The 21124-nt window shown below is 43.9% G+C and overlaps 1 protein-coding gene across 1 annotated transcript in view; it reads left to right on the top strand.

Moving 5' to 3' along the window:
* Positions 1-21124, top strand: part of ALK (ALK receptor tyrosine kinase) — a 1019362-nt gene that overhangs the window by 950890 nt on the left and 47348 nt on the right. The window contains 7 exon segments of the mRNA XM_020983767.2: positions 628-778; positions 10689-10820; positions 12496-12640; positions 16494-16676; positions 18494-18592; positions 19306-19458; positions 20249-20353. Coding sequence (XP_020839426.1) covers positions 628-778; positions 10689-10820; positions 12496-12640; positions 16494-16676; positions 18494-18592; positions 19306-19458; positions 20249-20353 — 968 coding nt within the window.

The following is a 21124-nucleotide window of genomic DNA, read 5'->3' on the forward strand; positions in this document are numbered from 1 at the left end:
ATGGCTGTAAATCTCATTCTCCCATTTGCAGCTCCTTGCTATCTGACTAAGTGATGTAGCTTCAAAACACTTTACAAACATCAATGACTCAATCCATTCAGTACGTGGCACCCTCACGTTTCGGGAAGGGGAAGAGGGCCCAGAGCTGGACATCACAGAGGCAAGGCTATAAATCAGTGATCTGGGAGGGCCACGGTCTCCCTCTCTGTCATGAGAATCTCTTTCAAAGTTTCTCTTCCACCCTGTCCTCTATCACCATTTTGGTGTTTGGGCAACATGGTATGGAGCAAAGAACAATGGACTGGGAGTCAGAAGACAAAGGTCTACTTAGTGAATTTGCTAATTGTTCTTCTCTCCCAGGATGCTGCTATCTTTAGCCATCACTTAGACATGCAGACACCATCCAAACACATACTGACCACTTACTAGCTTTATGATTTTAGGAAATTCACTTAATTTCTCTGAGACTTGGATTCTTCATCTGTCAAATTGGGTTAATAATGCCAACCACACAGGGTTATGGTGAGAATCACACTGAATGAGAATGATATGTATGAATTTGCTATCTGCAGTGAAGTGCAATACAGATATTAGGAATGGTCACTAAAATGACTTTTCTTTCTGTAGCATCTCAGGCTATGGAGCAGCTGGAGGTAAAGGAGGGAAGAATACTATGATGAGGTCCCATGGTGTGTCAGTCTTGGGAGTCTTTGATCTGGAGAAGGATGACGTCTTATACATCTTGGTGGGACAGCAAGGGGGAGATGCCTGCCCCAGTGTAAGTGCTCATGGCCTTGCTTTAATATCTATCAAGGTTCTTAAGTTGTGCTAAATTCTCTGTAGAATGGACAGTTGACCTAATCCTTCTGGAAGCCTGTATGCTAAGTTGACACAATTCTCCCCTAGGAAGCCCACTGTTAGTTTTAATTTAGTGTGCCCATCCTTCATTAATGTGCATGAGAAAATAGTCAGTTTGAAATTACTTACTATGTTTGAATTTCACACAACATGGATCCAGACTCAGTCAATACTTTCATGAACCTACAATCAAGACACAGCCTAAACTAACTAATCATTCTATTTCATAACAGAAATGAAAGTAAGGGCCCAGATCATCCATGTTTTTTTTCTTGCCAGGAAAGTATTGCCTTTGTCCATAATATTGACCCAGATACTCTTCACACACTAACTTATGACTATTTAAGGCTTGTTTTGTGATTTTGTTTTATGTTTTATTACACTTTGTTTGCTGTTTCCTCATCTTTATTTCTTCCCATCCCTCACAAGTCACAAGTCTCGTGCCCTGTAGCCCTAGAGACAACTCATCATTGGGGGTCCCTGACCTCACTGGAATGTTACTGTTTAAGGAAGCGAACAACAGTGAATCTAGAAAGCCAGAACCAGATACAAAATATAGGGAGGAAAACAAGATAGTGAAAAATGATAGGACTGAAGTCATGTAAGCTCTGCAGTGTTTCAGCTCTGTCTCTTGTGTGCGCATATCTTTTAAGAAAATCATTACCAAGCTCGGAATGATTGGAAGCCATTAAAAAGGAAAAGGAAAAAGGAGGTCAAAGACAGAAACAGAGATCCCATATGTCCCAATATGTTCATAGCTGCACTTTTGGAGATGGCTAAGAATTAGAAACAAAGCAGTTACTCATTGAATGGGAAATAGCTAAATAAACGGGTATGTGAATTAATGAAACATCACTGTGTAGCAAGAAATAACAGCTACGAAGAATTCAGAGAAACATGAGAAGACTTGTATGAATGGATACGGAAAGAAATAAACAGAACCAAAGGAATACTAAACATAATCAGTATGGTAATATAAATCAAAAAGATTCCTAAGGGGAAGCCAAATTCTGAGTAACTAAAAAAGACAGTGATGGTCCCAGGAAAATGTATCTCCCTCTTCTTCTCTGAAGTTGGTGGATTACTAGGGGAACATGTTGCAGATGTTGCTAGACATGGTCACTGCATTTGATTTTTATGCTTAATCATTTTCTTTGTGACAAGGAACAGTTCTGTTTCAGGCAGAGGATGAGATAGAGAAAGTATTTCCAAAAATAACTGTTATGTAAAAAAATAAATAAATAAAAGGTATCAGTAAAACTTGTTTTTAAAAAACTGAACAAGGAACAGGGGAGCCCCTCCCTGCTAGACATCTACCATGATAAGAAGACAGAAATCTGTGCAGCAAGGCCTCCTGGGACATGGTTGGGCCACATCCAACTTCATGGATAAGCCCCTCCTTGAAAGCCGTAATGCCCCATAGACAGCCTCCTTCTGGGGTGGGAAGGAATCAGCATTGCATACAACCATTGCTTTCCTTGTGGTTCTGGTGGACAGGATCTTGAAGGTCCAGTGCTCAGGGGCCCGGAGGCAAGATATCTCAGAAAGGGCAAGGGAGTGGAGGAGGTCTAAATGGCCATGAACAAAGATGAGAGCCCCGAATGCCAAAGATAATCATGGGGTTAAGCCAGAGGAAACAGGAGAAAGGTTAATATGAACAACCTTTAGCATGAGAAATGCCCCAACTCTAACTTTTATTTAGCAACTATAATCAGGACATTCCAGCTTGATATAATATTTGAAGTCATTAAATTACAGGCTGCTGTAACCTTAGCGAGAATTTATCGAGTGCTAATGCAATTCTTTCATCTGAGCAGAGAGATTGCATTGACTTCTGGAAGGGACTTTTACTTGATTGGATTGTAATCAGTTATGTCTTTCACATGACTACTTTTTTAAAAATTCAATTGTAATCTACTTGTTCCTCTGGGTCACCGCACTTTATCATGTTATTAATCAACCTACTTGCTCTCAGACTTTGGACTCAATTTAGAAACATGCTGTATTCCAAAGGAGGTAATTCTCTGCTGGCAGTCCTGGGCATCCACCTGTACCAGACTAGCCAAATGAGGTGATGGCATGTGGACAGAAGTATTGGCCTCTTATGCATCTCCTTTGCCCAAATGGGGAAAGAGCCATATGGGAGCATGGCGGAGAGGAGAGATCCTTTGATCTGGAGTCAGTGAGCTGGGTTTAAATCCTAGACTCACTACTTACTACATGTGTGACCTCGAACAAGTCACCTCAGTTTCCTCAACTGAAAAAGGAGATGGTTGGATTATCTGACCTCTAAGTTCCCTTCCAGCCCTCCATCTATACCCCTGTGATCCTAAGTTCCAATCTCCAGATACTTCATCAGTTTCCACTTCTTCATGGGCAGAAAAAAAAAATATGTGAATTAATAAGATTCTCCAGACATTGAAACAGAGAGACACCTGTATGACAAAAATTCAATAGAAGCAGCATTGCCAGAGAGGATTGGCTTTGGAACCAGAAAGATCTGGGTTCAAGACTTGCCTCTGATAGGCAAGTAAATTAACCTCTCAGTGCCCAAGCGGGAACTTCCTAGGTTCTAATACATCGCTGATCTGCTTCAATGCTAAAGAGTTCCCCACACCAATAAAATAATAGATCAAGACCTCCTCCCCAAAAAAGATAGTGAAAGATAGACTGTCATAGTGTATAGGGTACTGAATCTGGAATCAGGATTCTCTGAGTTCAAATCCTGCCTCTGACTCTAGTTTAGTGACCCAATTAACTTGACATTTCAGTGCCTTGGAGAAAACTCCTTAAGATTTATCTGTAGTCATAGATAGATTGCAATCTATGTCGGTGGAGAGAATCTCCACACTGGAATACATTATTTCATTGAAACCAGAGATCCTTCACACATTTGCATTATTAGGTTGGATCACCCCAGCCTGTTTAATGTTAATGGTGGCTTTCTTTTCCTAGAGCTTTGTGCATTGAGAAAGGGACATCAGCAGTCAGTCTTGAGGAAATGAGACCTGAATTTCTAACTCTTCCCTGGGAGCAGAACCATAGGATGAAAGAATTATGAAGATATTATATGTAGGCCCATCTCCATTAATACTTAACTGTGTAGACATGAGAAAGTTCTATCACCTCTCTTGGCCTCAGTTTCCTCCTCTGAAAAATGGGGATATTGGACTCCCTGATCTCTAAAGCCTCTTCTGACTCTAGCTTTCTATGAATTTGTAAGTGCTGCTTGGGTAGTAGTTTCACCAAAACCCTCACACTGGCGCTTTTGGTACCCACAAGATTTGTGCCACCCAACTCCAACTTACACTCATGGAATGTGACTCACTTCAGAGAGTGGAGATCAGGAAGGTTACAGAACAAATAAAGAAACAATATAGATGATCAAACAAAATCTTTTCAAATGGACCAATGGTTCCCAAGGCCCATTTCCACTAGTGAAAGCCACTGAAACCCACTCCAAAGAGCTTTTACTTACATGGGTTATATCTATTAATAGTTATTACATTAGTTTTAAAACATCTTAGCTTTATTATGAAGAAGCTAGGTGACCCAGTGGACAGAGCACCAGGACTGGAATCAGGAAGGCCTGAGTTCAAATCTTCCCTCAGACACTTACTAGCTATGTGACCCCCAAATAAGTCACTTAACCTCTGTTTGCCTCAGTTTCCTCAACTGTAAAATTGGAATCATAATAGTACCTGCCCCCCAGGGTTGTTGTGAAGATCAAATAAGTTAATAATTGTAGAATGTGTATCACAACATTTAGCACATAGTGAGAGCTTAATAAAGGCTTGCTTCTTTATGAAAATAGTTTTGACTCCCTGAAATGGTTTGGGGGACCACCAGAGGTCAGACCATACTTTGAGAACTACCAAACAGATAATTTTAGGAACACAAGATTTCTTATCTAGAAAGCATAAAGAATGTAAAAGTTGAATGGGACCTCAGCAGTCGTCTGGGCCAACTCATATCCCAGAGGAATCACAGAAACATAGATTTAGATCGGAAAGAGACTTAGAGTCCATCTAGTCCAATCCTCTAATTTTATAGCAGAGGAAACTGAGGCCCTGGCAGGTTAAGTGATTTGCCCAAAGTTGTACCAGGAATAAAGGTCAGAGGTTGGATTTGAACCCACGTTCTCTGACTACGGAACCAATGCTCTTTTTACTCCATCAACTATAGCCTCCCTGACAAGTGGTTATCTAGACTGTTCTTGCAAATCTCCAGTGAAAAGAAGGCCAATACTTCCCAAGGCAATCCTTCTCACAGCTCTAATTGTTAGGGGGGGTTCTGGTTTGTTTGTTTTAATGTTGTTTATTCGTATCTGACTCTTCATGACCTCATTTAGTGTTTTCTTGGCAAAAATACTGTAGTGGTTTGCCATTTCCATCTCCAGCCCATTTTATAGAGAAGGAACTGAGGCAAACAGGGTAAAGTGACTTTCCCAGGGTCACCCAGCTAGTAAGTGTCTGAGGCCGGATTTGAACTCAGGAAGATGAGTCTTCCTGACTCCAGGCCTGGTGTTCTATCCATTGTACCACTTAGTTTCCACTCATTGCTCCTGGTTTTATCCTCTTGGATTTAGCAAAACAAGTCTAATCCACATGACAGCTTCTCAGCTACTTGAAGGCACTCACCATGTCTTCTCTTCCCCAAGCTAAACATCCCCAGTCCTGTCAGATGATCATGTGACATAGACTTGAGGCCCTTTACCACCCTGGATTCCCTTGCCTAGGTGCTCCTCACTTCACTCTGTCTAAACAGAGATGCCCAGTACTAAGCATGATGCTCCATAAGTGGCCTAAACAGGGAAGAGTAAAGAGGAACCAGCACCTCTTTATTCTTTGAAGCTAGGCCTCTCCATTTCAAATCCCCTCATTTAACAGAGAAGGAAACTGAGGTGTTTCAGGTTTCAGTGACTTGCCCAAGCTTACCCAATTAGTGTGTAGCCTGAGATTAGGACTTGGGTCTCTCCTGTCTCCCCATCTACTGCTCCTTTTGTCACACACTTTCAGAGGACACAAGAGGGCACTCTGAACTCCTATGGCATGCCAGGTCATCTCTGGAGTCTAAACCCTGAAGACACTGCCCCTGTCCTCCATGCCTCAGCCACATCTTATAAGATAATATAATAATCCAGTGACCCTTTGGACTTCCAACAGAAGGAGCCAAACAGGATCTGTCCCAAGAAAGGACATGGAAAGCTTTATTCACCTCTGATAGTTTACTGAGGAGGGAGGGTCCTCCAACTTGGTAGCCAATCAGATTAAACAGAACCCTCCAATCACAAAAACCACTGAGAAGTAGTTGCTGCATTAATACATAGAACATATTCCTTATCAAAGGTCCAGAGCAACTATCCAGGTCCATGGGAATTGCCTATTCCAGCAGGTCAGGAGACTCCCCTGATTACCCCCATTAAAATAACCTCAGCCACAAATTACATTTGTCTAACATTTTATTAAAATCGTTATCATTGCTATATTTTGTGCCTCTATCACCTATATATCCCAATATATCCCGACCTCCCCCTCCCGGTGATCCATTCCTTATAACAAAAATTTTGAAAGAGGGTAAAAAAAACAATTTAGCAAGACTAATTACATATCAAAAAATTCAACATAATATGTAGCATAGCATTCCACTCCCATGACCCCCCCCCACCTTTGCAAAGAAGCAGGGGGAGTTGCTTTACATAGTTCCATTTTTGAAGCCAAGCTTGGCCATCATACATTTGTATAACACGAAGATTTACCATGGGTGTTCTTCCCATTAACACCATGAGGTAGATGGTATAATCATTATTCCTACCCTCATTTTACAGATGGGGAAACTGAGTCTCTGAGAGGTTCAGCAACTTGGCCATAGTCTGTCAATAAACAAATATTTATTAAGGGCCTATTATATACCAGGCACTGTGCTAAGCACTGGGGATACAAAGAAAAAGGCAAAAATCACTTTGGTTCCTCAAAAAGCTTACATTGTAATTGAAGAAAACAACATACTAAAGGAAGCTCTAAATGGGAGGCAGTTAGGGAAGGTAGCATGGAGGGATGTGATGGAGAAGTCCCAGAGGAGTGCAGCTAGGTGGAAAATGAAAAATCTGAAGAATCCAAGAGTCAGTACTCAAACCCAGAGGCCCTGCCTCTCTTGGGGCCAGCCACAGTGAGCTACCCGTGGTCCATCTGTAGCCCAGCATGGCATTTCTTCTCTCCACTCCAACCCCATCCTTCCTTGCTCACATGAATAAAGAGAAAAAAAAATTAGCATTGTCAATTCAAAGCCTTTCACCCAAGATACATCCAGTTTAAAAGAGCTCAAATTATTCTCATCATTAAATGGAAAACACCATAAAACAAATTGTGGCTCAGTCATTCATCTCGATATTCCTCTGGTGCTGAGCACTGGCGCCTCTGTAAGTGCTCAGGCAGAAGTAGCGGCTCAAGATGAATGGCCCAGCTGTTTACTGGGTACCTCGCAGCTGCAGCATTAGATGGAAATTTGATGTTTTATTAGATTTTTTTTTCTTTCGATTAAACAAAAGAAAAAAAAGCATGTTATTCTGATGTCAATTTGATGAGAGAGGAGCTGTCTGAGCTGAGTGGTACTGGCTGAAAAGACAGCTGTGATTGTCCTGGATGCCACTAACAAGCCCAAAGAGGGAACAGAGAAGACCAACCAAGGTTCATTCAATAAGCATTCATTGAATACCTACTTACCATGTGCCTGCCAAGTGCTGTGCTAGGCTCTGGTGATGCAAAGGCAAAAATGAAGGAGTCCTCCCTTCAAGGAGCTTGCCTTCCACTGGGAGGTACAACATATACACTGATAAGAAAGCACAAAATATACACTATTACTAAAGTCATTTTAGTGGGGGAGGGGAGCAAGGGGGCAGGGGAGAAAGAGAAAGGGCATAAACAATTAATGAAAACAGAAAAGGCTTCCTGTAGGAGGTGGCATTTGAGCTAGGCTTTGAAGGAAGCAAAGGACTGAGTGAGGCAGAGGTGAAGAGGGAGAGCATTCCAGCCTTGGGAAACAGCCTGTACAAAGTCAAGGAGATAGGAAATGTACATGTCAAATGGGAGAGTTTGGATGAAACATTAGCATGAATTAGGGGGAAACAATGTATAAACTATCTGGAAAGAAACAACGTGCAATCCTTCTGGATTGTGAAGGGTTTCAATCCCAGACTGAGGAGTTTGCTTTTTATTCTAGAGCCAATAAGGGGTTATTAAAATTTCTGGGGTAGGCGATTGATATGATCAGACCTGTGCTTTATAATCAGCTACATGAGGAGGCTTATTGAGCATTATTCCAGCAGGAATCCTAGCATCTCTGAGTTGGAAAGAACCTGAGAAGTCATCTAAGTCCAGCTTCCACAATATCTCCAATAAGAAGCCACCCAGAGAAGGAAATTTAGCAGAATAAACGTTGAACTTGAATCATTCAATTGTCAAATGCAATGTCTTTTTCTCAATCCTCATTCTCCTTGACTTCTCTGCAGCCTCTGACACTGTTAACTACTCTCTTCTCCTTGATACTCTTTTCTCTCTGGGTTTTCAGGATACCACCTGGTTCACCTCCTGTATCTCCTTTGCTGGATCTTCATCCCAGTCAAACCTGCTAACTGGGGGTGTCCCACAAGGCTCTGTCCTGGACCCTCTTCTTTTGTACTGTTTGGCTTTGCCCCCATTGATTCAATTACCATCTCCATGCAGATGATCCTCAAGCCATTTGTCCAGTCCTTACCTCACTCCTCGCCTCCAGTCTCACATTTCTGGCATCTCAGACTGAATATCCTGTAGACATCGTAAACCCAACATGTGAAAAATTGAACTCTTATCTTTCTCCCACAAACTCACCCCTCTTCCTAACTGCCTTATTAGTGTCAAAGGTATCACCATCTTCCCACTTTCCCAGGTGTCATCCTCAGCTCCTCACTCTCTGCCCCTCCATAGCCTATCAGTTGTTAAGCCCTGCTGATTTTACCCTTGTAGCATCTCTCATCTCTTTCCTCCAACACTGCTACCACCCCAGTCCAGGCCCTCACAACTTTATGCCTGTCTATTGAAATATCGCAATCGCCTGCTGATTGGTCTCCTTGCCTCACGTCTCTCCCTACGTAATCCATCTTCCACTCAACTGTCAAAATGATACTCCTGACGTGCAGACCTGACCATATGATTATTGCCCCACCCCTAAGCCCTGGATCTAGAGTCTGAAAGATCAGAGTTCAAATGCAGCCTCACACATTTACTAACTGTATGACCCTGGGCAAGTCACTTAATCTCTCTCTGCCTTAGTTTCCTCAACTGTATAATATGGAAAATAACATCTGCCTTCCAGGGTTGTTGTGAGGATCAAATGAGATAATATTTGCAAATTGCTTAGCACAGTGACTGGCACATAGTAGGCACTTAGTAAATACTTGTTCCCTTCCTTCCCTAGTCAATAAATTCCAATGATTCCCTGCTCCCTCTAGGATCATATATAAAACCCTCCGTTTGGATTCTAAAGCCCTTTGTAAATTGGCCCCCTCCTGCTTCTCTAGTCTTCTTACTTGTCACTTAATCCCACATACTCTTTGATCCATTGACACTGTCTTTTTTGCTGTTCTTCACACAGAAGACTCCATCTCCTGACTCCAGGCATTTTCACTGGCTGTGCCCCACATCTGGAACTCTCTCCTTCCTCTACCTCCTGGCTTCCCTGGCTTCCCACCTAATGTCCTACCTTCTGCAAGAAGACTTTCCCAGTTCTCCTTCCCAGTCTTCCCATTGAGAATGTTTGTTGTTCAGGCATTTCTCAATCATTTCCATATATTCATGACCCCATTTGGGGTTTTCTTGGCAAAGATACTAGAGTGGTTTGCCATTTCCTTCTCCAGATCATTTTACAGAGGAAAACAGGATTAAGTGTCTTGCTCAAGGTCACATAGGTAGTGTCTGAGGCCAGATTTGAACTCACAAAGATGAGTCTTCCTGACTCCAGGCCCAGCACTCCATCTACTGTGCCACCTACCTATCCAACAAGAGATTATCTTCAATTTAATCTACATATAATCTTAATTGTATATGATGGTTTGCATTTTGTCTCCCCCATTAGACTATGAGCACCTTGAGATCAGGGACTTTTTTTTTGGTTTGGATTTTGTTAATTTATTATTTACTTTCTTTGTTTTCTTAGTACTTAGCACAGTGTCTGGCATATAGCAGGCATTTAATGAGTGCTTAGTGACTTGAGTTAGAAGACCTCCATTCAAACCTTGGTCCTGCCATTTACTAGCTTCCTGACTTTGATCGAGTCATTTTAACTCTGGACCTCCATTTTCTCATGTGCAAAATGAAGGACTAGACACAGTGATCACTAGATTTCTTCTAGCCCTAACATTCTATGGTAAAAAAAAAAAAAGGCTCTGTTGACATGCCTCTGGTAATGGAGAATTCATTACCATTCCATTTTGGATAGCTCTAATTATTAGAAATTTATTTTCAAATCTGCCTCCTTATGATTTCTACCCAGTAGTATTAGGTCTTCCCTCTAAGTCTGTAAAAATAATTCTAACCCCTCTTCCACCAAGTTTTCTGGACTAGAAAGTCTTCTTTGACATACTGACTTTTAATAACTTTCCAGATGATGTCTGGTGGCAAGTAATGGCAACAAAAAGGGGTAAATTGAGGGCTGGCAAAGCAAAATTACTTCCCAGAGAAGAATCCAGCCAGGGATCCTGATTCCTAGCTCAGTCCCAAGCCTCAGAACTGACAGTGTCTAAGCTCTAGAGAGACCCTGATTGAAACTGTAATCTTATTTGTTCATTCTGTCTACAGACTAATGAAATTATCCAGAAGGTTTGCATTGGAGAGAACAATGTGATAGAAGAAGAGATTCGAGCCAACCAAAGTGTGAATGAGTGGGCTGGAGGTGGAGGAGGTGGGGGTGGAGCGACCTACATTTTTAAGGTAAGTCCCCCTCCTTTCTTTCAGACTGCAGGCTATGCTGCATAACTCTGGGCCTTTTTTTGGATTCTTCCCAAGTGTAATACAGGCAACTTAAGTTTATACCATGCTTTATATAGGACTTAAAAGGGTTTTCACCAGATTTCTCTCACTGGTTCTTCTCCATAACCCTGAGAGGTAAGTAGGGCAGACATCATTAATCGCATTTCACAACTGGCTCATCCAATGACTTCCTCAGTGATGACCATTTAGTTATAATATAATCCTCCCAACTCCAAAAACCATGCATTTATTCACCAGGTTTTGCTGCCTCTGGAGTAATGTCTTCCAACTGTAACCTTAATAGATATTTACATAGGGCTTTCAAGTTTGAGAAGCATTTTACACAGATTGTTTCATTTGAACCTCAAAAACAACCCTTTAAACTAGATACTACTGGTATTATTATCCCCATTTAACATAATTTTAAAACTCAGAGAGGTTTAAGTGATTTATCCATAGTCACAGATCCAGCAAGTGTCAGAGGTGGGAACTGAACCCAGGTGTTCCTGACTCAAGATGCAGCATTCTCTCCACTCCTCTCCCCAGCATCCTGTTTTCAGGTGATAGAAATGTTCACACCACAGCAGGATAAGACTTCCTCAACTTTTAACCCAGGGGCGAAAATGGCTAGTTATATCTCTGAATTACAACTGGGGAGAGAGAGAGAGAGAGAGAAGAGAGAGAGAGAGAGAGAGAGAGAGAGAGAGAGAGACAGAGACAGAGAGAGAGAGAGAGAGAGACAGAGAGACAGAGAGAGAGACAGAGAGATAGAGACAGAGAGAGACAGAGACAGAGACAGAGAGACAGAGACAGAGACAGAGACAGAGAAGAGATAGAGAGAGACAGAGACAGAGAGAGACAGAGAGAGAGAGAGACAGAGACAGAGAGAGACAGAGAGAGAGAGAGACAGAGAGAGATAGAGACAGAGAGAGACAGAGAGAGACAGAGAGAGAGAGAGAGAGAATGTCAACAAAAGAAATCAATCTGAATTTGGGAAACTTGTCTTCTACTAGTAAGGCCTTACCCTTCCTACAGGAATCAATCCATCAATCAGTGAGCATTTATTAAGTGCCTGCTGTATACTAGACACTGTGCCAAGTGCTGGGGTAGGAAGGTACCAATCCTGCCACTCCTGGGAAGAACTAGGGGTAAACAAGGTAGACAGCCATCTGGGCCATTTCACACAGTGAAAAGCAATGAGGGACGCTTTATACGTTTCAATACTTTTAATGCTAAGAGATCTTCTTTTCCATTATGTGTAGGTATTTTTCTGTGATAAGTCTTAGCTGTTACAGTGAGAGATCACAGCCTATGATAGATAGTCACAGGCAGGCCAAGGGTTGTAATTTTTGGACCTTGCTAAGCCACCCAAATGTCTCATCCCAGCTTCCCCCCTCACACTCTCACCCCTCACCCATCTCTGAGACAAACAGGATGCTATGGGCTCTTCTTCCAAATAGTGTTGTGGCTTAACAGATGTCAGAGCATAGCTGATGTAGCATGAGTCTGGAGCCCTCAAAGGGTGAGCTTACTGCCTTCCAAGCAGCTCTTAAATGTGAAGACAAGAAGCCAAGTTAGGGTCCAGCCCAGGCCGAAAGAGTTTGCCTCCCTCATTTTTTAATTTTTCCTTTGTCAGATGAAGAACGGAATACCAGTACCTCTGATCATTGCAGCCGGAGGTGGTGGAAGAGCCTATGGGGCCAAAACAGATACATTCCATCCAGAAAGACTGGAAAATAACTCCTCTGTTCTAGGTCTGAATGGCATTTCTGGAGCCGCAGGTAATGTGCCCACACACCACTGCCCACAAAACACAGCCAGGCTCAGATGTCTAGGGACTAAGCTGGTCCTCTGGAGCCAGTAAGGGAAATGGAACCACTCTTTGAGCTTGGGGCACTGCTGGGGGTGCTGGTGAGGGGACACAGATAGGGTTGGGAGTCTGACTTACTACAGCAAACAATTCTGGCTAAGCTTGTAGAATACTTTCATACTTGTATTTAAGGTACCAGAGCCCCTCGACACTATTTCTTATAGCATGATTATAATTATGTTATGATTATAATAATCATTATTTTATGGTCATAATAATAATAACTTATATTGAAAATACATTTTAAGATTTGGAGAGTTCTTGTAAGGGTCCCATGATGTCTGACTGCAAAGCCATCTCAGATGTAAGCGTATTTAAAAAAATATCAAGACCTGAGCTTTTACTGACTGTGACACAGAATTGTAATTGCCTGATCTTCCCATATTATCTTTGCCAAGACATCAGGCAGCATCATCTAATGCACAAGATTTCCCCAAGGACACAAACAACACAGGAGATCACAGACATCCAGCAAAACCCTCCCCAAAACACAACACTGCTGTGAGATACTTAGGCCAAGTACTGCTCTCCAGATTTTGCAGGTGACAAAACTGAAGTCCCAAGAGAGGAAAGATTTGCCCAGTGTCATGCAGCTGATAGGAGGCAGAGTTGGTATTTGAGTTTAGGTCTTCTATCTTCCAGTCCCATGCTTTTACCAGTATGCCATGCTATCTGCACGTACAAATCCAAATGGGACTCCTGCTATTTCAAGCTACTTTATTATTCCCTATGTGGCATGGTTGCATTTTGACTTGTTCTGAGTCACAGAAACTCTCCAAGGAAATTGGAAATCAAATCTAGACTCTCTGATTCAGAGTGAGAAAAAGTCACCCTGAACTAATATTTTCCCAAGACCAGCCCCACCACCACCCTGGATTTGCATCCAAAAGAAGAATGGGAAGCTCCTTAGAAATCCTGTGTTCTCTTGTCCTTGGGAGAAACGGAGGCCTATGGCAGAGAATGGAGAGTATACAGGAGAGCAAGGCCTTCTGCCCGCTCTGTCCTGCAATCTCTGTCTCCCTGACATCCACCACCCAATCCCCATCAACCAGAAAGCTGATCTCACTGACCCAGAGCCACAGAAGTCAAACAAGAAGCCTGGGCTGATTTCTGCCGAACACTTTCCTCTGGAGTCAGCAGTTATAGGAAGGAGGGAAAAAAAGACCTTGGGACATTTATTTTGTATTGCTTTTCAAAAAAATCTCAGTGCTCAGTCTGGGAGAGAATATTTAGGTAATATTTCAGTCAGGTGTTAGATTAATTCACGAAAACAAAAAGAACCTGGCAAATTGGCTTTCTTTCAGATCAGAAATGCACAAAGATAGCATAAGGAGCTTGAGAAAGTTACCAGGATGATCATTTTAGAGTGGGAAGGGACCCCACCTAATCCAATAAAGAGGAAGCTGAGGGCCAGAAGGATTAGGTGACTTGCCCACGATCATATTGGTAGCAAGTGGCAGAACCAGGATTCACATCCAGGTCTTCTGAACCCTCCGTGGCCCCAAGTCATTGCTTTTCCCTGGCACCAGTCACTGCTATTGACCCTTGGTAGACTTACAGCTAGGAAGAGACATAGAGCTTGACAGACAGAGGCAAGGAGGGAAGACCTGGGTTCAGGAGTTTGGGGAGAGCCCCAAGGTACTGAGCAGGCATTGGTAGGTGAGGCCAGACACAGGTGAGATATAGGAACCCACTTCTGATTCTGTTTTGCCAAGCTGCTGCTGTCCCATGACTGAAGTATATACTCACTGGCCCACTGGCCCATCACACCTTCAGGGACTTGACTCATGAACTCCTGTTCTTCTATGAATCTCCTGTCCCCAGCCTGCTATCCACAAGAGCAGGTGTTGTGTCCTTACATTCATTGGGAAGGCTTGGGATGAGGTGGGGGGGGGGGATGATGAGAAATCTGTTGAAAATGCCATGAAAGGAAAAAAAAAGAAAAGGTTACATGATAAATTTATTATATGTTTAAAAGGAATAGCAGTTCTAAATAAATAAATATTAATATTAATAAATATATCATGCTATAGTTATTATATTATAAATAATAAATATATTAATTAATAAATATAAATAAAATAGATTTGCAGTTTCATGTACAATCATCTTTTTTCCTAGTCTACAATGTTATGGAAATGCTTGTTTTATTTCTTAAGTTCAGAATAAAGTAAATTTTAAAAAAGGAAAGAAAATGCCATGAGAAACAGTGGCTAGTCCCAGCCTTAGCAGGAAAGATCAACTATATTGACAGAAAAGGCTTACGATGCCTTAGAGTCAGTAATAGTTGCCTCTATTTAAGAAATACATTCAAAGGCACTCATGGGATCTTGCAGTTGTCTGTACCCTAAAAAGGCAAAGCAGAAAGAGACCTAGCCTCATAACTAGCCATGCCTCCATTCAGGTCAAGTCATTTAATGTCTCAGTGTCTCCAGGTCACTAAGACTATAATTACAGAGAAGGTGCCAACCTTCATTAGTTAATAGAGTTTCCTCTTCTGTGAGTTCCCAGATCACTTGCTCAGGTCATCTTCCTGGTAACCCCAGAAATTACCGACCCCAGAGGCTCGAGGTGTCAGTGGAACACAGCTTTCTGTTGAAGCTGTGTCTTCACATCTCCCTTCCATCCACTCACAGAGACCAGCCTCAACTTGGGACAGGCAGGTCAGGATTGTAGATTCTTAGATTCAAAGATTGTTGAAGCTGGAAGCGACTTCAGGCATTATCTAGTTTGACTCTCCCCTACCTCCTTATTTACAAATGAAGCAACTGAGTCCTAGAGAAAGGAAAGGACCGGCTCAAGGTCACATAGCTGGATTGTTAGCGCTCAGCCCAAGCTGGCCCTTTGACCTTTGTTCTCCTTGAAGACTAAGTCATGCCAGTGCCTCGTGGGGGTGGGGATGGGAGGAGTGGGATTAAAGAGCCAAGATCTGGGAGTTGATAGGGACAGGGAGATGAGAATGAAATAAACTTAGTCAACTCCAAAGCTCCCGAATCACAGATTCATGCTCATCTATACTTCCACGTCTACACATGAGTGCACTTGCACATATACTCAGGGGACAGCTGCCTCTGAGGCTAGAGGGAAAGGGATTGATCCAGGCAGAGCAGGAACAGACCAACCCAACAAACATCACCTCCCTCCATCTCCATTTGGGGAAACTGGAGGCCACCAGTTCCACAGCAGATGCCCTGGGGAGGGGAGTATGAGGCGAAGTCACTCAAATCCTAATAGCACTGTTAAGGTTTGCTAAGTCTTTCATGGGTTGTTGTTCAGTCATTGCAGTTGTGTCTGATTCCTCCTGACCCCATTTGGAGTTTTCTTGGCATAGATACTGGAGTAGTTTGCCATTTCCTTCTCCAGCTCATTTTACAGATAAGGAAACTGAGGCAAACGGTTAAGTGACTTGCCCAGGGTCACACAGCTAGTGAGGGTCTGAGGCCAGGTTTGAACTCAGGAAAATGAGTCTTCCTGACTTCATGCCTGGCTGCTCTACATCATCTCATTTGAGCTTCATAACAACCCTGGAAGGGAGATGCTGCTAGTATCCTCATTTTACAGATGAGGAAAGTGAGGCAGGCAGTGGTCTAAGTGACTTGCCTAGAGTCATAGAGCTAGGAAGTATTTGAAGAGGGACTGGATTCCTGGTTTCAAGTCCACCTGTCTGCCCACTCTCAGACTCCATGGACTCCAGCTTTTTCCACCAATTTCACTTCCTGGGCTCTCCTCACCCTGGGGTTGCTTTCTCCTTTTCTCCTCTGCAGGTGGTGGAGGTGGCTGGAATGATAACACTTCCTTGCTTTGGTCGGGAAAATCTTTGCTGGAAGGTGCTACAGGAGGACATTCCTGCCCCCAGGCCATGAAGAAGTGGGGGTGGGAGACAAGAGGGGGTTTCGGAGGGGGTGGAGGGGGGTGCTCCTCAGGTGGAGGAGGCGGAGGATACATAGGTAAAGATGCTTCGCGTTCAAGGTGTCAGTTTCCCTCTTTTAGTTATAGAAGTCAGGCAGGCTCTAAGCCCCGTTTCCCCCGTCCCTTCTCTTCCCCATTCCAAAACCCTTTTCCCTCTTTTTTCCTTCCCTGACCCTACCTTGTGATGTCATGGCCCTCCCCTTCCCCCTTAGCTGGGCTGGGAGAATGTGCATGAGGTGGGCACGGTGGCAGCTGGCGCGCTGCCATCTGGCCTCAAGCCTCCGCCAGGACAGCATCAAGATCTCACTGTGATTCTTGATCCCCTTCCCTCCCCACCCACATGCCATCCTTGCTGGAAGAAAAGAGGCTATGACCTCTCCCAGATCATTCTCTGAGCACCCCAATGTGGTGCCAGATTGAAAACCTTAGAGACTGAACTCCTTCGGGGGTGATGGCTGGTAGCAGCTTCTGCCCAGCACAGTGCCTCCTTCTGGATGGCCATGCTTGCTTCGAAGCCAAGACCACTCCCCCTAAGGGATGGATTGGTGATTTTTCCACCCCTCCAGTCATTGGACTGGCCCCACTCACTTGTCACATCATAGCCCCACTCTGGGGCCAAAGAGAAGCCACTCTCCATGCTGATGCTCGAGGGGAATTTGGGTCACGCCATTCCCCAGGCCCTCTGGTCTCATCAGCAGGCAGCAACAGGCCATTGACCTAGCTGCCCTCCTCTTGGTCTTGCCCAAGACCAGCCTAGGATTGATGGTCCAAGAGGAGGGGAGGTGGTATAGTCCCCCTAGATTAGAATAATGTGCATGCACTGTGATATCTGTGTGATTTTTTTAAATTTTAATGCTTCATGTAAGATGCTTGTGTTGACCATATGCTTTCATTCTTCAGGCTCTATGAGGGTGAGAAAATCAGGCAGGGGTTGGTGGTAGGATGTGCCCAACCCCATCTCTGAGCAAAAAATTTGCCTTGGGGAAAAAGGGATGGCCACACTAAATTCAATGTGGTCTCAGTGTTCTTTGACTTCCCCTCTCACTCTTCTCTACCTACCCTGAGCTGGTGGGTTAGAGAGCACTGGGGGAAAGGGCAGGAGATGCTCTTTCCACAGGCTGCTAATGGGAATGTTACAAGCTAAGGCCTGGAGGTAGGGGGAAGTCAGCTAGGGAGCCCAGAATTTATCAGAATCCTCCTAAGTGAATTATGGTACAGTGGAAAGAGCGTTCAGGTTGGAGGCCTGAACTTAGTGTCACTAGACCTAAGTTTGAATCCTGGCTCTTCCATTTACTGCCTTGTGACTTTGGGAAAGTCATTTAGGCTCTTACTCTCTGAGCCTCAGTTTTCTCATATAAAATGAGAAGATCGGACTAGATGACCTAGAGATGGCTTATAGCTCCAGAAAGAGCTCCGAAGAGCAAGTATGGCAGTCTAGCCAGTAACCCTGCAGAGTGGATTAAGTTCTACTCAGGGTACCCAAATTTAGAACTGCCCAAGTAGGTAACTTCATTACCGTGCACATAACCATGTTGAACCAAAGCCCTGGGAGCTAAGATTTACTCTGCTCTGATTCCCCCTCTTACTATAAGTATGTTATACTATACTATACTATACTATACTATACTATACTATACTATACTATACTATACTATACTATACTATACTATACTATACTATACTATACTATACTATACTCCCTGCCTGATGTCAGCTCCCCTCAGGACCCTGGGAAAGATGTCACCTGTTTGCTCTGGCCAGCATGCTGTGACTTATGGATGTGTGTATATATGTCTGTGTTTGTGTGTATCATGATTCCCTACCCAGTGTTCAGCTTTTCTCTGGTTTGCTACAGGGGGTAATGCAGCTGTGAACAATGACCCCGAAGTGGATGGGGAGGATGGGGTCTCCTTCATCAGTCCATTGGGCATCCTGTACACCCCGGCTCTGAAAGGTACCCCCCTCTCTCCCTCCCAGATGGCAGCAGTCAGGTCCCTCCAGACTACAGCGCCAGGCCATGATTGGGCCTCAGGACAATATAGATCCATGGTGTATTGGGTTCTATGGTCACATGATAAGTGATCCACTTGCAAATAGGAAGCTCCCACACCTCCAATCCAGCTAGTTCAATCAATCATTAATGTGCTAAGCACTGGATATACAAAAAGAGGCAAAAACAAAACAAAATGCTTAGATCCAGCAAGAATTTATTAAGTAATTAGTACATGCCAGACATTGTGCTAGGCACAAAGCCAAAAGTGAAACATTCTCTGCCCTCAAGGAGCTTACATTCTGTACATACACACACACACACACACACACACACACACACACCACACACACACACAGCCATTTCGACTCTCACCAAGACATCTATGATTCCTTCCCCACCCACCAGCCCACCTAGACAAACGTATGCCTCTTCTACTTTCCCTCAAATGATGTAGCCCTCCACTGCATGGAGTGATGCTACTGAGGGGAACACAGGAAACAATGTGCAGATAATCCACAGAAACCACTGTGGAGAAGAGGACAGCTGCTGAAAGCCCCAGGTCCACTCAGTGGAACCCCTGGGTGTTGGTAGATGCTCGGAAGGGTTGGCGGGAGAGCCGTCCTCCCTGGCGCAGGCTGACGATGGTGTTTCCTGCCCCTCCCTTGTTCCCCCAGTGATGGAGGGCCATGGGGAGGTGAACATCAAACTTTACTTGAACTGCAGCCACTGTGAGGTGGATGAATGCCACATTGACCCAGAGAGCCACAAAGTTATCTGTTTCTGCGAGCATGGCACAGTGCTGGCCGAAGACGGGGTCTCCTGCATAGGTGAGAAAGCCAGGGCCTGGAACGCTGCTGGGAGAGGGGCTGGTCCCACGGTTACTCCTCCGCACTGTTTCCTTGCCCCACTTCCCGCTGGGAAGAATGGAAACAACTGTTTGAAAACAGGATGGAGAGAAGCCTTAGCTAATCATGGATTGCAGCAGGAGTCATGCTCAGAGGGACCTTAGAAGTTGCTGAGTCCCACTCACTCATTTTACATTCAAGGAAACTGAGGCCCAAAGTCATGTAAATAGTAAGCATCAGAGCTCGGTCTCAAACTGAAGTTTCTCGTCTTGACTTGCAGTCCAATGTATATTCAGTACTTTAGTCATATGGAAACAACTGAGATTATCACCTGGCTAGCAATAAATAATTAGTTAAAATAGGAAGTTATAGGAAATTGGTATTTTCCTTCCCCATCTTATCCCTCAGTGGTTAAACCCTAGGTGGTCTCCCACTATGGTGGCCTCCCTAGGGGTGGCATTTTGTTAGCTGATGGTTTCTGCTAGGCCTTCCACCCCCAACTGAAGTAAGGGCATATTTCTTGTGCCACTTGCTCCAGGGATAAAAACCGATTGTTTGGGGTTTTTATATAGGTGGGAGAACTTTCTTTCTGCTCCTAAACTGTCTCTCTGAGCTCATAAAAGGAGGAAAATGTCCTCTTCTGAATGTGCTGAATAAGGAAGAGGTGAAGAATGTTCCATGGGTGGGGGATGAAGACAGAAGTACTCTTAGGGTAACTCCAGAGAGGAGGCAGTATATAGTTCTCAGTCCGTCCTCTTAATCTGTTTCCTAGTGTCACCCACCTCTGAGCCTCACCTGCCTCTCTCTCTGATACTGTCTGTTGTGACCTCTGCCCTGGTGGCTGCCCTAGTCCTGGCATTCTCTGGCATCATGATTGGTGAGTGTGCTGGGGCCTGCTGGAGGCAAGGGGTGTGTGTGTGTGTGTGTGTGTGTGTGTGTGTGTGTGTGTGTGTGTGTGTGTGTGTGTGTGTGCATGCTAGAGTTGCCAAAGACATAAAGCCTTGTTCTTATGAAATGTGAAGCTTCTGAGATGTTCTAAGGGTGATTTAGAGACCCTTGATGGTGGGAGGGCAGAAGGACCCAAGAATGGGCTTCATCCACCCCTATAGGAGCTTGGTAGCTATAATCACGGAGCATTATTCTTCATGAAGAGGGAAGAGATCTGTGTTCTGCCCAGTCCTCAACCTACCACTTGTTGGTAAATGTCTGACTAGTTATCAGTCTTTTCCAACTCAAGGCCATTTTTCAGGTGATTTGCTTCCAGAATTCCCTCAAAAATCCACTATCATGTTCCCCTTGGGTCTCCTCTTCTCCAGGCTGAGCATGCCCAGTTCCTTCATTATCTTCTCATTATGGTATGGCCTCAAGGCTCTTCGCCAACCCAGTTATCCTCCTCTGGATCTTCCTCAATGTGTCAGTGTCCTTCATATGTAGCACCCAGTAGGAGATGGGTGGGGTGGGGTGGAAATAGATTCAGCAATAAAGGTGATATAAAAACAAAAAGGTAACTGTTTTTAATGTTTAAAGAGTCGGGGGAAAGCCTGTGATACCAAGAATTGAACACAATATTCCAGAGGGGATGTGACCAATGCCTGGTCTTAAACATCATACCCCTCTTCATGCACCCCAAAATTACATGAGCTTTTCT

Source organism: Phascolarctos cinereus, unplaced genomic scaffold (assembly GCF_003287225.1).
Source record: "Phascolarctos cinereus isolate Bilbo 61053 unplaced genomic scaffold, phaCin_HiC Scaffold_2;HRSCAF=192, whole genome shotgun sequence".
NCBI lineage: Eukaryota > Metazoa > Chordata > Mammalia > Diprotodontia > Phascolarctidae > Phascolarctos > Phascolarctos cinereus.